Raw genomic sequence first — 21,778 nt, forward strand, 5'->3', positions numbered from 1 at the left:
AAGGACCAGGTCGCCCTGTCCATGTCATCTTTATTAATTGTGATCTTATAAGGAGAAACTGATCCTAAAATCAGGCCTCAGGTACGTACCTAATCTCTGGGAGAACTGGTAGAACTTCTTGAGTTTCCCCACCAGGGGGACCACGGCCGCCCACGCTGCCTTCTGTAGCGCCTCGTCGTTGGGGTTCTGGATTGCCTGGGGGACAGGAAAGACAAAATGTTGAATAAAGTCTGAAGTTAGATAATCCTGAGTTAGTAGTTTAACTAGTTAGTAGTTTAATCACCTTCTGGGGCTGTATGTATCAAGAGTCTAAGAGTAGGACTGCTGATTTAGGATCAGTTTGGCCTTATAGATCACAATGACTACAATTACATGGACATGGGCAGGATCTGATCCTAGATCAGCATTCCTACTCTGAGACTCATGGCCCGCTCCCTTGTATGAATGAAGGTTTGGTGATGCTTTTAGTATTTTACCTCTCTGATCTCTTGACCCGCTCCCTTGTATGCTTGCAGTTCGTCCAGGATTCCCCTAGCATCCTTCAGCACCAGGTCCACCTTCTCCCACACTTCTCGTTCTGCGTCTGTGGGCTGGGCATCTAGTGGACAGAGGAAGACAATCAAGTGGGTATTTCTATGTCTGGTAGGGAGTCTACAGATATAAGTGAAGAGGCTCTAGGCTAGTAGGCCTAGGCTACATCTCCTTTCTAATTGTTATTCCAATCCAGAAATTCAGTGTTGTGGAAGGTAGTTTCTAGTGTAATATCACGTTCGGAACATCCAATCCTACGATAACAGCATAGCTAAGAGAAGAGATGATGATGCAAATGGGAAATAGATTAGGTTCTGTAGCCTCTGGGGGTGAGGAGAGGTAAGAATGGGGACGGCTAATATAAGTATGATTGGAAGTTCAAGTGTGTAGATGGGATTGTAATAAATAAGCCCTCCCGCCAAAAACATACTTTCAAAATCAAGGAAAAAATTGGGCTCCTGTTCCAGATCTGTGCAAGTCAGGACTTTTAGCAGGTTCCCCATGTTACGATACCTGTTGAGACAAAAGGAGAAAACACAACAATATGGTTTAACATGAGTGGAGGCAAGTACACAAAATATATGGGTTTGTTAGTAGTGGGAAGTAGTAAGTGTTGTGGTATTGAGGGGGCTGGCAGCCCTGGTTCCTCCTATGTGCCCTGATGGGCCCTCTGAGGCCCTGTGTGGTTTTCCTGTACCGAGCGCTGGCCCACCAGATGTCCCTAAAAAGCCCACCTCTCCTAAAATAGTGGACAATTTACGGGAATCACTCTGCCTCGGAGACCAAGTCCAACTGAGTGTGACTTCTCCGCCTTACTCAATTCCCTGCAGATAAGCATTTACATCTAGCGTTTACTAACAGCCGTTATATGCAAACTTGCCTGTTAAATTAGCTTCTTCTTTCTGTCACACATACCCTGTACATGCACATGGATAAATTCAGATGTGAACCTAACAGGGTTCAGAGTTCAGATCCTGACCAATGAATGTCCTCACTATAGCAAATGACTTGATCTAATGATCATGATCTGATTCCCAGTGCAAAAGTGAGCCATTGTGGTATGCCAGCAGCATATCCCACTGCTGGCTTGCTTCTGAAGCTAAGCGGGGTTGGTCCTGGTCAGTCTCTAGATGGGAGATAATATGCTGCTGGAAGTGGTCTTGGAGGGCCAGTAGGAGGCACTCTCTCCTCTGGTCATAAAAATACAACATATCCCAATGCCCCAGGGCAGTGATTGGGGACATTGCCCTGTGTAGCGTGCCGTCTTTCGGTTGGGATGTTAAACGGGTGTCTTGACACTCTGTGGTGACTAAAGATCCCATGGCACTTATTGTAAGAGTAGGTGTGTTAACCCTGGGGTCCTAGCTAAATTCCCAATCTGGCCCTCTCACGGTCACCTAATCAAATTGTATTTGTCACATGCGCCGAATACAACATGTGTAGACCTTACAGTAAAATGCTTACTTACAAGCCCTTAACCAACAATGCAGTTTTAAGAAAATACTCCCCCCCTCAAAAAAATGTAAGAGATAAGAATAACAAATAATTAAAGAGCAGCATTAAATAACTATAGCGGGGCAATATATAGGGGGTACCGGTATAGAGTCAATGTGCTTGGGCACCAGTGTCGAGGTAATTGAGGTAATATGTACATGTAGGTAGAGTTATTAAAGTGACTATGCATAGATAATAACATAGAGTAGCAACAGTGTGGGGAGGGCAATGCAAATAGTCTGGGTAGCCATTTGATTAGCTGTTCAGGAGTCTTATGGCTTGGGGGTAGAAGCTGTTTAGAAGCCTCTTGGACCTAGACTTGGTGCTCCGGTACCACTTGCCGTGTGATAGCAGAGAGAACAGTCTATGATTAGGGTGGCTGGAGAATTTGACAATTTTTAGGGCCTTCCTATGACACCGCCTGGTATAGAGGTCCTGGATGGCAGGAAACTTGGCCCCGGTGATGTACTGGGCCGTACGCACTACCCTCTGTAGTGCCCTTGCGGTCGGAGGCCGAGCAGTTGACATACCAGGCAGTGATGCAACCCGTCAGGATGCTCTCGATGGTGCAGCTGTAAAACCTTTTGAGGATCTGAGGACCCATGCCAAATCTTTTCAATCTCCTAAGGGGGAATAAGTTTTGTTGTCCCCTCTTCACGACTGTCTTGGTGTGCTTGGACCATGTTAGTTTGTTGGTGATGTGGATGCCAAGGAACTTGAAGTGCTCAACCTGCTCCACTACAGCCCCGTTGAGGAGAATGGGGGCGTGCTCGGTCCTCCTTTTCCTGTAGTCCACAATCATCTCGTTTGTCTTGATCACATTGAGGGAGAGGTTGTTGTCCTGGCACCACACGGTCAGGTCTCTGACCTCCTCCCTATAGGCCGTCTCATCGTTGTCGGTGATCAGGCCTACCAGTGTTGTGTCATTAGCAAACTTAATGATGGTGTTGGAGTCGTGCCTGGCTGTGCAGTCATGAGTGAACAGGGAGTACAGGAGGGGACTGAGCACGCACCCCTGAGGGGCCCCCGTGTTGAGGATCAGTGTGGCAGATTTGTTGTTACCTACCCTTACCACCTAGGAGCGGCCCGTCAGGAAGTCCAGGATCCAGTTGCAGAGGGAGGTGTTTAGTCCCAGGGTCCTTAGCTTAGTGATGAGCTTTGAGGGCACTATGGTGTTGAACGCTGTAGTCAATGAATAGCATTCTCAAATAGGTGTTCCTTTTGTCCAGGTGGGAAAGGGCAGTGTGGAGTGCAATAGAGATTGCATCATCTGTGGATCTGTTGCTGCGGTATGCAAATTGGAGTGGGTCTAGGGTTTCCGGGATAATGGTGTTGATGTGAGCCATGACCAGGCTTTCAAAGCACTTCATGGCTACAGACGTGAGTGCTACGGGTCAGTAGTCATTTAGGCAGGTTACCTTAGTGTTCTTGGTCAGCTTAGAATAGGCTCATTCATCCCCCCTCATCTCTCCTGTAACTATTCCCCAGGCTGTTCTCAGTCAACTAACCTGGTAAAAAAAAGGGTAAAAGATTAAGTATATTGTTCTGTTTGTGAATGCCAAGTGAACAAAAAAACAGAATTTCAACCTCTGGTTGTTTGCAACCAGTCAGATTTCCTGGAAGCGAGGCAGTTGATTTCTAGAAGCAGAGGGGTGTGTGGGGAGGGGAGATAATCTCACCTCAGAAGGAGTAGTGTGAGAACTAAGCCCACTATCCTTCCCCAGCCCCTTTCACTACTGTCAATATGAGGCACACAGATTCACCCAGTACCTGGAAAACACAGTTAAACCAACCCCCAAACCGAGCAGAGAGAAACCACTGTTGTAGAGTTCTGGGAGAGGGAACCCCTGCTGTACACACTGTCGGGTAAGAGGCTCCCATGTTTTGTGTGTGCACACACACCTTATGGATGTTCCTAATACAGTTCATTCCTAGCCAATGACTCATATTTAGGGCAGAATTGGAGTATGGTACAGGAACACACATTCTGTATGCGCTACTGTACAACACAAAACTTTCCAGTCCCGAGGTGCACTTAGACTGTCTGTCACAGTACTGAGTCATTCCCTAGAAAGCCATGTTGAGGAAATATAATAAATATGGAAAATATGGACCAGACAAGCACGTACAGTTCTGCAGAATCGGACAAACTGAAGCATTCACACTGCCCAGACTCAGGAGCTAAAGAAGTCTATGATTGGCCCTACAGTATTTTGACTGCTCCTTTTATGACTGTAGTCTATTGGCGATATTTAGAAAGCATCTCAGTGCAGAAGTGCTGATCTAGGATCAGCAGAGAGCCACGCACCAGGCAGCCAGTGGGATATAGGTCCTTCTGACTCCCTGTCTGGAGTTGTGTGTTATGTAATCAGGAGTGACAGCCTGGCAAGACAACACCTTCTCTCCACAACTAGAAAGCACAGAGGCCTGTTGGGTTTGTACTGTACTGAGAGACAAAATTCAAATGGAATTGGATCAGGAAATGGCATTGGATCAGGGGTAGAGTGAAGATAAGATGAGAAAAACTATATTGTCCCTGAAGGTACATTTTATGGGACATTTAAGTGCTGTTGATAGCTAGTAGTGACACTGAGCTAGACTGGCGACACCTTGTGACAAGGTGGAGATGGCTGAGAGATTCAACCTTGGTGACAGGGTGAATACTGTGATTACTGGTGGCAGGTTAAAACAAAGTCAGTGGCTGAGCGAGTACTGGTAAACCCGAGTAAGCTGATTAAGGTTAAAGTCAAGGTAAAGCTTAGTGACAGAGTGAAGCTCAGTGACAAGTTGAAAATAATTGCCAGTGATTGTGAATGAGCGCAGGAGCAAGGTAATTCACAAGTGATGACTAGACACAAGATAAAGTTATAGGCTAGTCACCACATTTTTCCTCCTTGTGGTTGAATAACTCATGATGAATTTACATTTACATTTACGTCATTGAGCAGACGCTCTTATCCAGAGCGACTTACAAATTGGTGCATTCACCTTATGAATAAATATAAGTATTATCCTTTTAAACAAGTCTTGGTATAATCATTTGAAGGAGGCATTGAGGACACATTGTCTTCGCCTGTACACTAGTACTCCCTGCAACTTTCATGAATGATCTCTCCCTTTCCCTGTACCGGTTTCCATGTGACCCCCTGCCCACCTGGGGCACACCCACCTGCCTCCTGCCATGCCTGGCTCGTTCATAACACTCTCCGTTAACGTGACCTGAATGATGCGGTTACACCCTGGCAACTCACAGGCACCTCACTGGCTACCTTCCTACTACCTTATACTGGTGGTAGCCACATAGCGGAAAGACAGGAGAGATGACAGCGCTAGAAGGGAAAAGAACAGAGGAATACTTTCAAGTCTTATTAGTTGTATGTACGGGATATGCATGGTATACATCGTCCAACGGAATGCTTACTTGCAGGTTACTTCGACAATACGACAACAATAAGAAATAGTAAAAAAAATAAGAATACGAAGAAAGTAAATGACAGTAGAATAGAATAAACATTTTAGCATGAGTATAATACAGGAATGAATCATTTATAGTCCAATATTTACACGTGTATTGGGGAAGGGGGGGGGATGATGGGCAAGTGTATAAATTCAGCAGTACAATAAGAATCTGGTAGCAGCGGTTGTGATGTGTGCTAAGGTGAGGAGAATCAGAGCAGGTGGTCAGTACAGTTCAAGTGTTCAGCAATCTGATTGCTTGGAGATAGAAACGGTCTCTGAGCCTGTTGGTATCAGACCTCATGCACCTCAATGCTGAACTGTAGTCAATGAACAGCATTCTCACATAGGTGTTCTTCTTGTCCAGATGTGTTACGGCCATGTGAATAGCGATGGAAATGGCATCTTCCGTGGATCTGTTGGAGCATAGGCAAATTGGAGTGGGTCCAGTGTGCCTGAGTGCGACGGGGCGATAGTCATTTGGGCATGTCACCTTGTTTTTCTTGGGCACCGGGACGATGGCGGTCTCCTTAAAGCAGGTGGGGACTACAGAGACCGTTTGAAGATGTCAGCTGGTATTCACTCTTTTGAGAGCTTCCTCACGTCAGCCTCGGAGAGCGGAAACACCTGGTCGTCAGGAGCAACGAGAGTCTTCCTGGACGGCTCAGTACTGTAGAGGGGAAGACAAGGGAGGAATCACCTCGTTGATTATCCCCAGACGGAGGGGAAGGGGTGAAGTCACATCACCGTGTTTTTGAATGACTAGGCCTTCCCAATGCCTCTCCCCTAGTCCTCTACTGCCCCCTCTCAGAGAGGCAGAGCGACTGAGCTGAGTACTATGAGGCATGGTGCCACTACCAGGCTCAGAGAGCTAAACACAGCTCCCTCGCTCTCGCTCAGTCTACACTGAGGTCATTTTAAGGACGGGGATTTGCGGTAGCTTCGGCTTCGCATTTCAAAGTCCAAGAGAAGATCCTCCAGCTTATGGAAAACCTAATGAGAGATGAAATGAGGACAGGCTTTCTTTTTCTTTTTCTTTTTGCCGCGCCAGCAGAAATGATTTTGGTGAATGGTTGAATTACAGACCCCCGGGTTCTCATTCAAACCAAATTAAAAGCGAAATCTATTAATGATAACTAAAAAAGCAATATATCAAACATTTACTCGTACATTGAAAATGTTTATATTTTGAGCCAAAGTGTAGGTGCCAGTGACAAACGGGAAATGGTTTTCAAATCAAATCAAATGTTATTGGTCACATACACATGGTTAGCAGATGTTAAATGTGAGTGTAGCGAAATGCTTGTGCTTCTAGTCCGAAAGTGCAGAAATATCTAACAAGTAATCTAACAATTCCACAACAACTACTTAATACACACAAATCTAAGTAAAGGGATGGAATAAGACATATATGTACATATAAATATATGGATGAGCGATGACCGAGCGGCATAGGCAAGATGCAATAGATGGTATAGAATACAGTATATACACATATGAGATGAGTAATGCAAGATATGTAAACATTATTAAAGTGACTGGTGATCCATTTATTAAAGTGGCCAATGATTTTAAGTCTGTATGTAGGCAGCAGCCTCTCTGTGTTAGTGATGGCTGTTTAACAGTCTGATGGCCTTGAGATAGAAGCTGTTTTTCAGTCTCTCGTTCCCAGCTTTGATGCACCTGTACTGACCTCGCCTTCTGCATGGATGCGGGGGGTGAACAGACAGTGCCTCGGGTGGTTGTTATCCTTGATGATATTTTTGGCCTTCCTGTGACATCGGGTGCTGTAGGTGTCCTTGAGGGCAGGAATTTTGTCCCCGGTAATGCGTTGTGCAGACCGCACCACCCTTGCAGTTGTGGGCTGTGCAGTTGCTGTACCAGGCAGTCATACAGCCCGACAGGATGCTCTCAATTGTGCATCTGTAAAAGTTTGTGAGGGTTTTAGGTGACAAGCCAAATTTCTTCAGCCTCCTGAGGTTGAAGAGGCACTGTTGCGCCTTCTTCACCACACTGTCTGTGTGGGTGGATCATTTCAGTTTGTCCGTGAAGTGTACGTCGAGGAACTTAAAAAAATCTTCCACCTTCTCCACTGCTGTCCCGTCGATGTGGATAGAGGGGTGCTCCCTCTGATGTTTCCTGAAGTCCACGATTATCTCCTTTGTTTTGTTTTGTTGACGTTGAGTGAGAGGTTGTTTTCCTAACACCACACTCCGAGTGCCCTCACCTCCTCCCTGTAGGCCGTCTTCGTCGTTGTTGGTAAATGGTTTGTGGTAATGATCTTTTATGGATCATTACCACAAACCATTTACCAACAACGACGAGACGGCCTACAGGGAGATGGTGAGGGCACTCGGAGTGTGGTGTCAGGAAAACAACCTCTCAAACAACCTCTCACTGTGAGATGAAGAGGAGTAGAACATTCAGTGCTGAGAGTAGAGGAATGCAAGAGACAGGAAGGGATGGTTTTGCGCCCATTCATTGGTATTGGAGGTTCTGATATGTCAGTGGGAGTCCCGGCCCAGCGGACAGGGTGTGGTTATTTTTGTTTTGGACCCCCCACTGGGCGATCGTGTGCTTACAGAGAGGAGGGGGGGGGGGGGTCGTCTAGGGCCAGGGTGCACTGCTTTACAACCGTGAGCCCAACAACGCTCTCCAATTGGCTAAGCCACACTGCCCCACCATGCACTGTATCCATGGACTCAAAAAAAGCTGGTGCCATTGAAAACAAGCGGCCAGCCAATCAGAGGTGAACTTGGAGAGAGATGGTACAGTGGTAGTAAGACTTGAAAGCACATGAATATATTAATGCAGATGAGGTCATGCGCCAAACAAACTGCGGATTAAGGAGGGGAGCGAGGGGATCTGGTGAACAGGCAGTGAAGAAATGTATTTTCCAGCTTCCAGCACTAAGTGAATCATTTCCCTGAGCAAAATGCAACTTGGTTTTTGCCAAATTGCTGTCATGTTCTGAAATATTTAAAAAACGAAATGACAACTCACAAATATTTATACTGACTATATTCCTGTATAAAAAAATATACTTTTTTTATTATTATTTGAGAGCAGATTTGCACAGCCTAGGAGAATGAAACACTGGAGGAATAACAATAACGACATGAGTGAGGAGACCTCAGTATCAGCCCTGAAGATCCTAATATTCAGTGCCACGCCCATTGAACATGGTGACCCCAGGATGGCATTCCTGGAGTCACACAGACACACACCTCCGTACCTCCGTACATGGAAACGCCCCAAAACACTGCTAGACTTGAGGCTCCGGGTCTGCTGCGATGTCCTATAAAAACAGCTCATTGCTGCAGGGGGATTACAGTGCTGACATTCCACTAATACACTATTCTCTCTCTCTGCAGCGGCGTGAGGATCCACTCATACTACGGCGTTTTTTTCCCCTCTTCAATCTACAGACAAAACCCCCATAATGACAAAGCAAAAACAGGTTTTTAGACATTTTTGCTCATTTATTAAAAGTACAAAACTGAAATATCACATTTACATAAGTACTCAGATCCTTTACTCAGTACTTTGTTGAAGCACCTTTGGCAGCGATTACGGCCTCGAGTCCTCTTGGGTATGACGCTACAAGCTTGGCACAGCTGTATTTGGGGAGTTTCTCCCATTCTTCTCTGCAGATCCTCTCAAGCTCTTGTCAGGTTGGATGGGGAGCGTCGGTGCACAGCTACAGTGATGGAAAAAAGTATTTGATCCCCTGCTGATTTTGTACGTTTGCCCACTGACAAAGAAATGATCAGTCTATGATTTTAATGGTAGGTTTATTTGAACAGTGAGAGACAGAATAACAACAAAAAAATCCAGAAAAACGCATGTCAAAAATGTTATAAATTGATTTGCATTTTAATGAGGGAAATAAGTATTTGACGCCCTCTCAATCAGAAAGATTTCTGGCTCCCAGGTGTCTTTTATACAGGTAACAAACTGAGATTAGGAGCACAATCTTATAGGGAGTGCTCCTAATCTCAGTTTGTTACCTGTATAAAAGACACCTGTCCACAGAAGCAATCAATCAAACAGATTCCAAACTCTCCACCATGGCCAAGACCAAAGAGCTCTCCAAGGATGTCAGGGACAAGATTGTAGACCTACACAAGGCTGGAATGGGCTACAAGACCATCGCCAAGCAGCTTGGTGAGGTGACAACAGTTGGTGCGATTATTCGCAAATGGAAGAAACACAAAAGAACTGTCAATCTCCATCGACCTGGGGCTCCATGCAAGATCTCACCTCGTGGAGTTGCAATGATCATGAGAACGGTAAGGAATCAGCCCAGAACTACACGGGAGGATCTTGTCAATGATCTCAAGGCAGCTGGGACCATAGTCACCAAAAAAACAATTGGTAACACACTACGCCGTGAAGGACTGAAATCCTGCAGCGCCCGCAAGGTCCCCCTGCTCAAGAAAGCACATATACATGCCCGTCTGAAGTTTTCCAATGAACATCTGAATGATTCAGACAACTGGGTGAAAGTGTTGTGGTCAGATGAGACCAAGATGGAGCTCTTTGGCATCGACTCAACTCGCCGTGTTTGGAGGAGGAATGATGTCTATGACCCCAAGAACACCATCCCCACCGTCAAACATGGAGGTGGAAACATTATGCTTTGGGGGTGTTTTTCTGCTAAGGGGACAGGACAACTTCACCGCATCAAAGGGACGATGGACGGGGCCATGTACCATCAAATCTTGGGTGAGAACCTCCTTCCCTCAGCCAGGGCATTGAAAATGGGTTGTGGATGGGTATTCCAGCATGACAATGACCCAAAACACACGGCCAAGGCAGCAAAGGAGTGGCTCAAGAAGAAGAACATTAAGGTCCTGGAGTGGCCTAGCCAGTCTCCAGACCTTAATCCCATAGAAAATCTGTGAAGGGAGCTGAAGGTTCGAGTTGCCAAACGTCAGCCTCGAAACCTTAATGACTTAGAGAAGATCTGCAAAGAGGAGTGGGACAAAATCCCTCCTGAGATGTGTGCAAACCTGGTGGCCAACTACAAGAAACGTCTGACCTCTGTGATTGCCAACAAGGGTTTTGCCACCAAGTACTAAGTCATGTTTTGCAGAGGGGTCAAATACTTATTTCCCTCATTAAAATGCAAATCAATTTATAACATTTTTGACATGCGTTTTTCTGGATTTTTTTGCTGTTATTCTGTCTTTCACTGTTCAAATAAACCTACTATTAAAATTATAAACTGATCATTTCTTTGTCAGTGGGCAAACGTACAAAATCAGCAGGGGATCAAATACTTTTTTCCCCCTCACTGTATTTTCAGGTCTCTCCAGAGATGGTCTCTCAGGTTCAAGTCCGGCCTCTGGCTGGGCCACTCAAGGACATTCAGAGACTTGTCCCGAAGCCCTCCTGCATTGTCTTGGCTGTGTGCTTAGGGTCGTTGTCCTGTTGGAAGTTAAACCTTCACTCCAGTCTGAGGTCCTGATCGCTCTGAAGCGGGTTTTCATCAAGGATCTCTCTGTACTTTGCTCTGTTCATCTTTCCCTCGATCCTGACTAGTCTCCCAGTCCCTGCCGCTGAAAAACATCCCCACAGCATGATGCTGCCACCACCATGCTTCACCGTAGGGATGGTGCCAGGTTTCCTCCGACGTGACACTTGGCATTTAGGCAAAAGATTTCAATCTTGATTTCATCAGACCAGAGAGATAATCTGGTTTCTCATGGTCTGAGAGTCTTTAGGTGACTTTTGGCAAACTCCAAGCTGGCTTTCATGTGCCTTTTACTGAGGAGTGGCTTCAGTCTGGCCACTATCACAAAGGCCTGATTGGTGGAGTGCTGCAGAGATGGTTGCCCTTCTGGAAGGTTTTCCCATCTCCACAGAGGAACTCTGGAGCTCTGTCAGAGTGACCATTGGGTTCTTGGTCACTTCCCTGACCAAGGACCTTCTCCCCCGATTGCTCAGTTTGGCCATGTGTGTGCCTTTCCAAATCATGTCCAATCAATTGAATTTACCACAGGTGGATTCAAACCAAGTTGTATAAACATGTCAAGGATGAATAATGGAAACAGGATGCACCTAAGCTCAATTTAGAGTCTCATAGCAATGGGTCTGAATACTTATGTAAATAAGGTATTTTTGTTTTTTATTTTTAATAAATGTGAAGAAAAAAATTTATAACCTGTTTTCGCTTTGTCATTATGGGGTATTGTGTGTAGATTGATAAGAATAAAAATATTTAATCCATTTTAGAATAAGGCTGTAACGTAACAAAGTGTTGAAAAAGTCAAAGGGTCTGAATACTTTCCGAATGCACTGTATATTCGATGGAAATGCAAAAAAAAATGGTATTTAGATAAGGATGTAGGATGTATACTGTGTGTCTACAATATGTGGCTATGATATGTGGGGGTGTATTTGGGGGGGGGGTACTGCAGTGGCGGAAGCAGAGCAAAGAGGGAGGCAGCTTTAAACTTGACCTAGATTCTCTGGGTGACAAGCCACATCGCATTAGCCCAGTCGGCCAGGACCAGACCCACCGGAGCTCGCTGCTCTCTGACACTGGCCCGATATGACAGGCAGAAAATGGGGGAGCACTTCCCAAAATGGGGCTGGCACGCAGCACCTCCCCATGATGAGCATAACTGCAGTCGATGCACACGTTTTATCTCCCGTTTTGCATCAACGTAGCCTACTACTTTAACATTTCAACACTCATCAGATTATTGAGGCAAACTACAATTCATCCTTAAAGCTGCATATTTGAAGATAAAAAATAAACCTTTGAAATCCAAAGCGACCAACCAAAGCAGCAGAAATCACAGAGAGAGAACTGGGGGACGAAACCAGGAGATTCAGCTAAGCCCTACTCTATTGACTGTACCTGATCAAAGCCAGAAACCATGGAAACATCTACAGTCGGCTACACACACACAAACATATGCGCACTCACATACACACGCACACACAACTTTGTATTACAATACTTGTGAGGACTTTTTACCGTAACCTTAGCCCTAACTTTAACTCCTAACCCATAATCTAACCCTAAACCTAACCCCTAAGCCTAAAATAGCCTTTTTAGAAGTGAGGACTGGCCAAATATCCTCACTTCTCTGAATTTCCCTTGGTAGACCATTGTTGTGAGGACTTCTGGTTGTCACAACTATAGTAAAGATTGTTGGGAACACACACACTATTCTTCAAGAAGCAATGGCTATACCTATATCATTAATTAAAAAGTTTAAAAAAATGAATGTACCAATCCCAGATTGCCCCTCTAACTCTCTCTGAGTAGTTGAGGCAGTATTTGGTATTTTATTAGGATCTCCATTAGCTGTTGCAAAAGCAGCAGCTACTCTTCCTGGGATTCACACAAAACATGAAACATAATACAGAATGACATAATACAGAACATCAATAGACAAGAACAGCTCAAGGACAGAACTACATACATTTTTTAAAAGGCCCCTATAGCCTACATACATGCATACATGCATACACACAAACTGTCTAGGTCAAAATTTGATTTGATTTCAAATAGGGGAGAGGCATTGTGCCGCGAGGTGTTGCTTCATCTGTTTTTTGAAACCAGGTTTGCTGTTTATTTGAGCAATATGAGATGGAAGGAAGTTCCATGCAATAAGGGCTCTATATAATACTGTACGTTTTCTTGAATTTGTTCTGGATTTGGGGATTCATTTATAGTCCATAAAGACAAAGCAACCTGAGGATCACTGCAGTGCTGTGGATAAGACCTGGTGACCTCTCCGTGCACGAAGAAAGAAAAAACACGCGCCGACTGAAATATTCTTCACGTTTCTTTTTTTTCCACAAGAGCAACATCAGTACTGGTGATGAGAAGTCCCCTGTAGCCAGACACTTTAATACGGGGACATGATGTGAGCCAGCTGAGGTTCCAGGGCTTAGTGGTTGTACTGCCACTTAATAAGAGAGGAGAGGAGGAGATAGAGAAACGCTGCTGTTACAGAGGCATAATATAGCCATGCCTTCCTTACAGAGAGCCCTAGAGGCCTGAATGAAGAACGTGTGTTAGTTTGCTGCCTGTAAACAAACAGTCGCGCATTTCTTTGCATTTTGAAGCTCTTGTGGAAAACAGTAGAACATCTATGTAAATAGCGTATGTAAATAATATATGTAAATAATAACTGTGAAAAAACAAAGCAGTACTGCAATGTGGCGTACTCTATAAATATGGGTGAATGTCTATTGTTCCCCAAACTCTGACAAAGGGCTGCCAGTTTATTCTGACCTCTGCTGCTAAACAAATACATCAATTCAAAATCTAATCAAATGTTATTTGTCACTGCGCCGAATACAACAGGTGAAATGCTTACTTACAGGCCCTTAACCAACAATGCAGTTCAATAAATAGAGTTAAGAAAATATTTACAAAATAAACAAAAGTAAAAAATCAAATAAAAAGTAACACAATAAAATAACGAGGCTATGTACAGGGGGTACAAGTACTGAGTCAATGTGCGGGGGTACAGGTTAGTCAAGGTAATTTGTACATTTAGGTAGGGGTAAAGTGACTATGCAGGTAGGGGTAAAGTAGATAATGAACAGCGAGTAGCAGCAGTGTAAAAACAAGGGGGGGGGGGGGCTCTCAACTCGCTCCACTACAGCCCTGTATATTCCACAATCATCTCCTTTGACTTGCTCACATTGAGGGAGTGGTTGTCTCTGACCTCCTCCCTATAGGCTGTCTCGCCGTTGTCGGTGATCAGGCCTATCACTGTTGTGTTGTCAGTAAACTTAATGATGGTGTTGGAGTCGTGCTTGGCAATACACAGTCGTGGGTGAACAGGGAGTACAGGAGGGGACTAAGTAGACACCCCTGAGGGGCCCCCATGTTGAGGATCAGCGTGGTAGATGTGTTGTTACCTACCCTTACCACCTAGGAGCGGCCCGTCAGGAAGTCCAGGATCCAGATGCAGAGGGAGGTGTTTAGTCCCAGGGTCCTTAGCTTAGTGATGAGCTTTGAGGGCACTATGGTGTTGAACGCTGAGCTGTAGTCAATGAACAGCATTCTCACATATGTGTTCCTTTTGTCCAGGTGGGAAAGGGCAGTGTGGAGTGCAATTGAGACTGCGTCATCTGTGGATCTGTTGGGGCGGTATGTGAATTGGGAGTGGGTCTAGGGTTTCCGGGATGATGGTGTTGATGTGAGTCATTGGTTTTTCCTTCGTTCAAGTATACGCCTTTTGAACCCCGACACCCAAATACTTTTTGTTATTACAAACACTTGAGCTGAGCACACCAATTTCTCTTTCTATGACCTCGCCACGCAGACAGCTATAACATAGGGTGTAATGGGGCAGAGAGCAGAACTTCCCTACAGCCCATACCCTGTGGGGTGGTAGTTAGTGAGGGGTGGGTGGGTGTGAAGGGGGGGCACAGGCTGCATATCATAGGTCACATGTCGCAGGCCCCAAACCATCATTACACAAATGACCTTTTGACTGTGTCTGAGTCATGGACGCAACACAGCATACTGTAGCACACTTTATAGGCAGCAGAATATAGGCCTGTATATCAGCATCTCTTAGAGACTGTGTATGACATTTTATATGAAAAGTACATGCGATACACTGCACATGTAAGTAACATAGATTCAGTATGTTTTTTTTGTTTTTTGAACCCTCACAAGATTATGGGTGGGGCACAGTGGAGCTTGCTGAGGTTTGGGGAGATGACTTATCGGTACAGAGTACTGGTATCTCGATTTAGAATGCTTTGAGCGCCCTCTGGAGGTGATGAACAGAAGTACATAGAAGACCTTGAGGAGGAAGAGCGACCACTCCCAAACTCTGAGCCATGCTCGAGGTATTACACATGCCAGCTTCAGCTACAAATCCTTTAGGTACCACAACAAACTCAGAGAAATAAATAGCTCAATCAATGTGCTTTGACAGCTGTCTTCACTTCCCACATATTTTGGGTATACAGTTTAATTTCGCCCTGGATTAAGCCAAATCTCGAATTAAAACGTTCTAAAATCATAATAACACATGCATCAACCCTGACATTGAAACGTTACCATAGAATTTACATGCATAATGTGGATAACATTCTACTAAAACCACTTTGGATTCATTAGCATAACCTGTTGGATAAAAAATGTATTATATGCCAGTTAGCAGACACTTTTATCCAAAGCAATTTACAGTAGTGCATCCATATATTATCGTTTGGGTGGCCACAGCAGGAATTGAACCCACAAGCCGGGTGTTACTAGCACCATGCTCTACCAACTGAGTTGTGTCTCAAACCGTTGGAACACACAGAATGTTGGACATCTGGTCATGCATGCTGCAGCCCATCCTCTAAAATAGGGACGTTTCCTCAGCTCGATAACACTGCAGTAACTCCTCAGATTAGCAGACATCGTGCCATGTACTGCATCAAGGGTTAATGGGGGCTAGTGTTCAAATAATTGGATTAGGGCGCCACCTTGTGCCATGTTACTGGAGCTACTGGAAGAACGCAACATTCATTTGGGCAGTGGCACTTTAACAGTGATATTGTAATTTATATGGCCTGCCCTACAAAACAGACAGATGTATGCTAGATCAACAGAAGAGATAGACAGAGAGAGAGACAGAGACAGAGAGAGAGACAGAGAGACACAGACAGACAGAGATAGAGAGACAGAGACATAGATACAGAGAGACACAGACACAGACATAGATACAGAGAGACAGACAGACAGACAGACAGACAGACAGACAGACAGACAGACAGACAGACAGACAGACAGACAGACAGACAGACAGACAGACAGACAGACAGACAGACAGACAGACAGACAGACAGACAGACAGACAGACAGACAGAGACACAGACATAGATACAGAGACAGAGAGACACACAGAGAGAGAGAGAGAGAGAGAGAGAGAGAGAGAAAGACGCAGAGAGAGAGAGAGAAAGACACAGAGAGAGAGAGAAAGACACAGAGAGAGAGAGAAAGACGCAGAGAGAGAGAGAAAGACGCAGAGAGAGAGAGAAAGACACAGAGAGAGAGAGAAAGACGCAGAGAGAGAGAGAAAGACGCAGAGACAGAGAGAAAGACGCAGAGACAGAGAGAAAGACGCAGAGACAGAGAGAAAGATGCAGAGATGCAGAGAGAGAAAGACACTGAGACACAGAGACACACACAGAGACACACAAAGAGACAGAAAGACACAGAGACAGAAAGACACAGAGACAGAAAGACACAGAGACAGAAAGACACAGAGACAGAAAGACACAGAGACAGAAAGACACAGAGACAGAAAGACACAGAGGCCGAGAGAGAGAAAGAGAGAGAGGTCATCTGCCTTTGGACTAAAGAGCAGAAACCTGGACTTCAAAGAAATTGGAGAGAGAGAGAAAGACGCAGAGAGAGAGAGAAAGACGCAGAGAGAGAGAGAAAGACGCAGAGACAGAGAGAAAGACGCAGAGACAGAGAGAAAGACACAGCAAAATCACACTCTACTTGAACAGAGCTATACTCAATCATGAGGCATAAAAGCCAAAATAACTGAATAATATTAAGAAACGCTATAGATAGAAGGATAGTGTGGAAATCTACCAAAAAACAATTAGGCAACAACAAATTCAATCCCTTTTAGACATTTTCCTGGACAAAATGTTTCACTGTAATAGTGAAGGTGTAAACTTGGCAATAGAAAACCTAAACAGTATATTTGACCTCTCAGCTTCCCTATCAAATAAAAAATATCTAACAGAAAACCGAAGAAAGTTAACAACAATGACAAATGGTTTGATGGAGAATGCAAAACAACTAAGAAAGAAATTGAGAAACCTATCCAACCCAAAACATAGAGACCCAGAAAACCTGAGCCTACACCTTCACTATGGTGAATCACTAAAACAATACAGAAATACACTACGGAAAAAGAAGGAACAGCACGTCAGAAATCAGCTCAATATAATTGAAGAATCCATCGACTCTAACCACTTCTGGGAAAATTGGAAAACACTAAACAAACAACAACATGAAGAGGTATCTATCCAAAACGGAGATGTATGGGTAAACCAGTTCTCCAATCTTTTTGGCCCTATAACAAAGAACAAACAGCAAAAACATATACATGATCAAATACAAATCTTAGAACCAACTATTAAAGACCACCAGAACCCACTGGATTCTCCAATTACATTGAACGAACTACAGGACAAAATACAAACCCTCCAACCCAAAAAGGCATATGGTGTTGATGGTATCCTCAATGAAATGATGAAATATACAGACAACAAATTCCAATTGGCTATAATTAAACTCTTCAACATCATCATTAGCTTTAGCATATTCCCCAATATTTGGAACCAAGGACTGATCACCCCAAGGACTGATCACTCCAATCCACAAAAGTGACCCCAATAACTACCGTGGGATATGCGTCAACAGCAACATTGGGAAAATCCTCTGCATTTTCATTAGCAGCAGAATCGTACATTTCCTCAATGAAAACAATGTACTAAGCAAATGTCAAATTGGCTTTTCCCAAATTACTGTACAACAGACCACGTATTCACCCTGCACACCCTAATTATAGTTTTTGTATGTTGTCGAACTGCTTTGCTTTATCTTGGCCAGGTCGCAATTGTAAATGAGAACTTGTTCTCAACTTGCCTACCTGGTTAAATAAAGGTGAAATAAAAAAAATAAAAAAATAAATTAACAAACAAACAAACCAAAACAAAGGCAAAGTCTTTGTTGATTTCAAAAAAGGCTTTGACTCAATTTGGCATGAGAGTCTGATTTGGCATGAGTTGTCTTTTGTCAATTTGGCATGAGAGTCTGCTATACAAATTGATGGAAAGTCGTGTTGGGGAAAAAACATACAACATTCTAAAATCCATGTACACAAACAACAAGTGTGCGGTTAAAATGAGCAAAAAACACATTTGGCGAGGGCACTAGAACTGACTGCAGCACCCGGCCTCACCCTACTAGAATCTGAAGTCAAATGTCTACTGTTTGCTGATGATCTAGTGCTTCTGTCCCTAACTAAGGAGGGCCTACAGCAGCACCTAGATCTTCTGCACAGATTCTGCCAGACCTGGGCCGAGGTAACTTCCACAAAGCTGTGAACAAGCTGAGAGACAAGGCAAGAAGGGCCTCCTATGCCATCAAAAGGAACATCAAATCCGACATACCAATTAGAATCTGGCAAAAAAATACTTGAATCAGCTATAGAACCCATTGCCCTTTATGGTTGTGAGTTCTGGGGTCCACTCACCAACCAAGAATTTACAACACTAAATTGAGACTCTGCATGCAGAAATCTGCAAAAATATCCTCCGTGTACAACGTAAAACACCAAATAATGCATGCAGAGCAGAGTTAGGCCGATACCCGCTAATTATCAAAATCCAGAAAAGAACAATTACATTTTACAACCACCTAAAAGGAAGCGATTCCCAAACCTTCCATAACAAAGCCATCACCTACAGAGAGATGAACCTGGAGAAGAGCCTCCTAAGCAAGCTGGTCCTGGGGCTCAGTTCACAAACACAAACAGACCCCACAGAGCCCCAGGACAGCAACACACAATTAGACCCAACCAAATTATGAGAAAACAAAAAGATAATTATTTCCAATGTGTAAAGTACTTAACAAAAAAAACGGAGCAAACTAGAATGCTACTTGGCCCTAAACAGAGAGTACACAGTGGCAAAATACCTGACCACTGTGTCTGACCCAAACTTAAGGAAAGCTTTGACTATGTACAGACTCAGTGAGCATAGCCTTGCTATTGAGAAAGGCCGCCATAGCCTGTCTTCACTTGAGAGCCAGGTCTGCCTATGTGCACACTGCCCACAAAATGAGGTGGAAAGTAAGCTGTACTTCCTAACCTCCTGCCAAATGTATGACAATATTAGAGACACATATTTCCCTCAGATTACACAGATCCACAAAGAATTCGAAAACAAACCCAATTTTGATAAACTCCCATATCTACTGGGTGAAATACCACAGTGTGCCATCACAGCAGCAAGATTTGTGACCTGTTGCCTCAAGAAAAGGGCAACCAGTGAGGAACAAACACCACTGTAAACACAACCCATATTTATGTTTATTTATTTTCCCTTTTGTACTTTCACATCGTTACAACAATGTATATATACATAATATGACATTTGAAATGTCTTTATTCTTTTAGAACTTCTGTTAGTGTAATGTTTCCTGTTAATTTGTATTGTTTATTTCACTTTTGTTTATTAACTACTTCACTTGCTTTGGCAATGTTAACATATGTTTCCCATGCCAATAAAGCAGAGAGAGTCAGAGAGAGTCAGAGAGAGTCAGAGAGAGTCAGAGAGAGTCAGAGAGAGTCAGAGAGAGTCAGAGAGAATCACAGAGAGTCAGAGAGAATCACAGAGAGTCAGAGAGAGTCAGAGAGAATCACAGAGAGTCAGAGAGAATCACAGAGAGTCAGAGAGAATCAGAGAGAATCAGAGAGACACAGAAACAGATACACAGAGACAAACAGAGACAGACAGAGAGAGACAGAGAGAGAGAGAGACAGAGAGACAGTGAGACACAGAGAGAGACAGAGACACACAGAGAGAGACAGAGACACACAAAGACAGACGGAGACACTGAGACACAGACAGAGAGAGACAGAGAGAGACAGAGAGACCGAGAGAGCAGCTGGAGTGATGCTCAGGGGAACGGAGGTTGCCGAGGTAAAAAGCATGTCAACCCTTCAGAAACATAAATAATTAGGGATGCACGATATAAATCGGTAAGCATATCGGAATCGGACGATATTAGCTAAAAATACCAACATCGGCTCTATGTAAAGTTTAACGGCAATTTCCAAAACCGATGTCAAAGCTGACGTGCATACCTATATGACGTAGGTAGATGACGTAATGACGCCACCAAAAATACAGCGCTGCTGCTATTATTTCCAGAGGAGGGGAGAAAGTGAAATCTTTCATTACCACTAACCTAATTACTCATTTGAAAGTGCATCAAACCCCGGACGTTCAACGACTATTTGGAACAAAAGCAGACAAAAAACTAAGCACACACTTCAAACAACTAAACAAGTTCAAGTCGAGCAGTCATTTGAAAGAGTAAGAACATTTCAGCGAGACAACTCAACGGTGAAATCCATTAAAGCCAAGATACTTCAATGCAAACAAGAAACAGGGTTTACGTGAAATGTTACAGACACAGATGGAAATGGACACAGTGATCAGTGCGCACCGTGGAAGAGGACCCATGACAGAAGAGGCCACGGACAGAGCTGGAAGTTCACTGCTTGACATGTATGATGAAATCCTGTTTGAGAATGAAACGACTGAACAAATTAACAACCAAACAGCACAGCAAGTAAGTGAAAGAAATAGGTTTCAATTATGTTTTACCTGTAATGGGGACATATGTAAATGCCAACAAAATACATTTTTGATCAGGGTGTGTGTGTTTCAACTATTTAACTGTAGTAGAATGCTTTAAAAGCTTTAAATATCGGTATCGGGTTTTTTGGAAAGGAAAATATTGGATATCGGTATCGCCAAAAATGTGATACCGGTGCATCCCTATAAATAACAGAGCAGTCAGTGGAGAAAATAGGGTCTTTGGCTGACACATCAAACCACTCTGCATGTGACTCACCACAGACAGTTATCATCTTCCATTACCTATGCATGGAGATGTGGGGCCATATGTTTGCAGAAAAAAAAGTTATTTATATTTTTTTCATGGAAAATTCCTTCAGGTACTGTTCTCATCAAATAAAAAATATATATAATCTACTTCATCAAGACAATCCACAAGTCTGCTTTGAATAAATATTTCCTATGTTGTAGTGTTGTCTACAATGCTTCCAAAAGATTCCAAGGCCAAAGAGCTGTAATCGACAGAGACTGCTGAACTACACTGAGCAAGTAAAATAGGCCTAAACCATGGAGCCAGAAAGCAAAGCTACAATACTAGACAGTGAGAAAGCATGTTAAACATATTCATAAACCTATTTGTATAAACTATTCAAATGCACAACCCATCATATCTCAAGATCTTTAAATGTAGGTTATACCTTACATTCTCTATCACCACCTGGTGGCACTATTGCCTAGTTGTATTGTTTGTATAAAAAGCTTTACCTCAGGATATGTCACATCACCTTTTACACCTTGATCAGACCGACAGCATCATGGTGTTTTGGTATACCAGAAGTACATTAATTTCCATTGGAATGCTGCGTTTACCTTGCAGCATTGAGTTGCAGAGGCTGTTGCAGTGTGTTCTGTGTGGTGCATATTG

The 21,778-nt window shown here is 43.8% G+C and overlaps 1 protein-coding gene across 2 annotated transcripts in view; it reads right to left on the reverse strand.

Moving 5' to 3' along the window:
• The window catches only part of LOC106578680 (CYFIP-related Rac1 interactor B), a 66,061-nt gene that overhangs the window by 21,229 nt on the left and 23,054 nt on the right, over positions 1-21,778 (reverse strand). For both annotated transcript variants that reach the window (XM_014157770.2, XM_045702189.1), the window contains 3 exons: positions 962-1,044; positions 477-598; positions 90-195 (listed from right to left, as the gene is read on the reverse strand). In XM_014157770.2, the coding sequence (XP_014013245.1) occupies positions 90-195; positions 477-598; positions 962-1,034 (301 nt within the window). In that variant the 5' untranslated portion in view covers positions 1,035-1,044. The remainder of the gene's footprint in view (positions 1-89; positions 196-476; positions 599-961; positions 1,045-21,778) is intronic.

Source organism: Salmo salar, chromosome ssa19, assembly GCF_905237065.1.
Source record: "Salmo salar chromosome ssa19, Ssal_v3.1, whole genome shotgun sequence".
NCBI classification, from domain to species: Eukaryota; Metazoa; Chordata; class Actinopteri; order Salmoniformes; family Salmonidae; genus Salmo; species Salmo salar.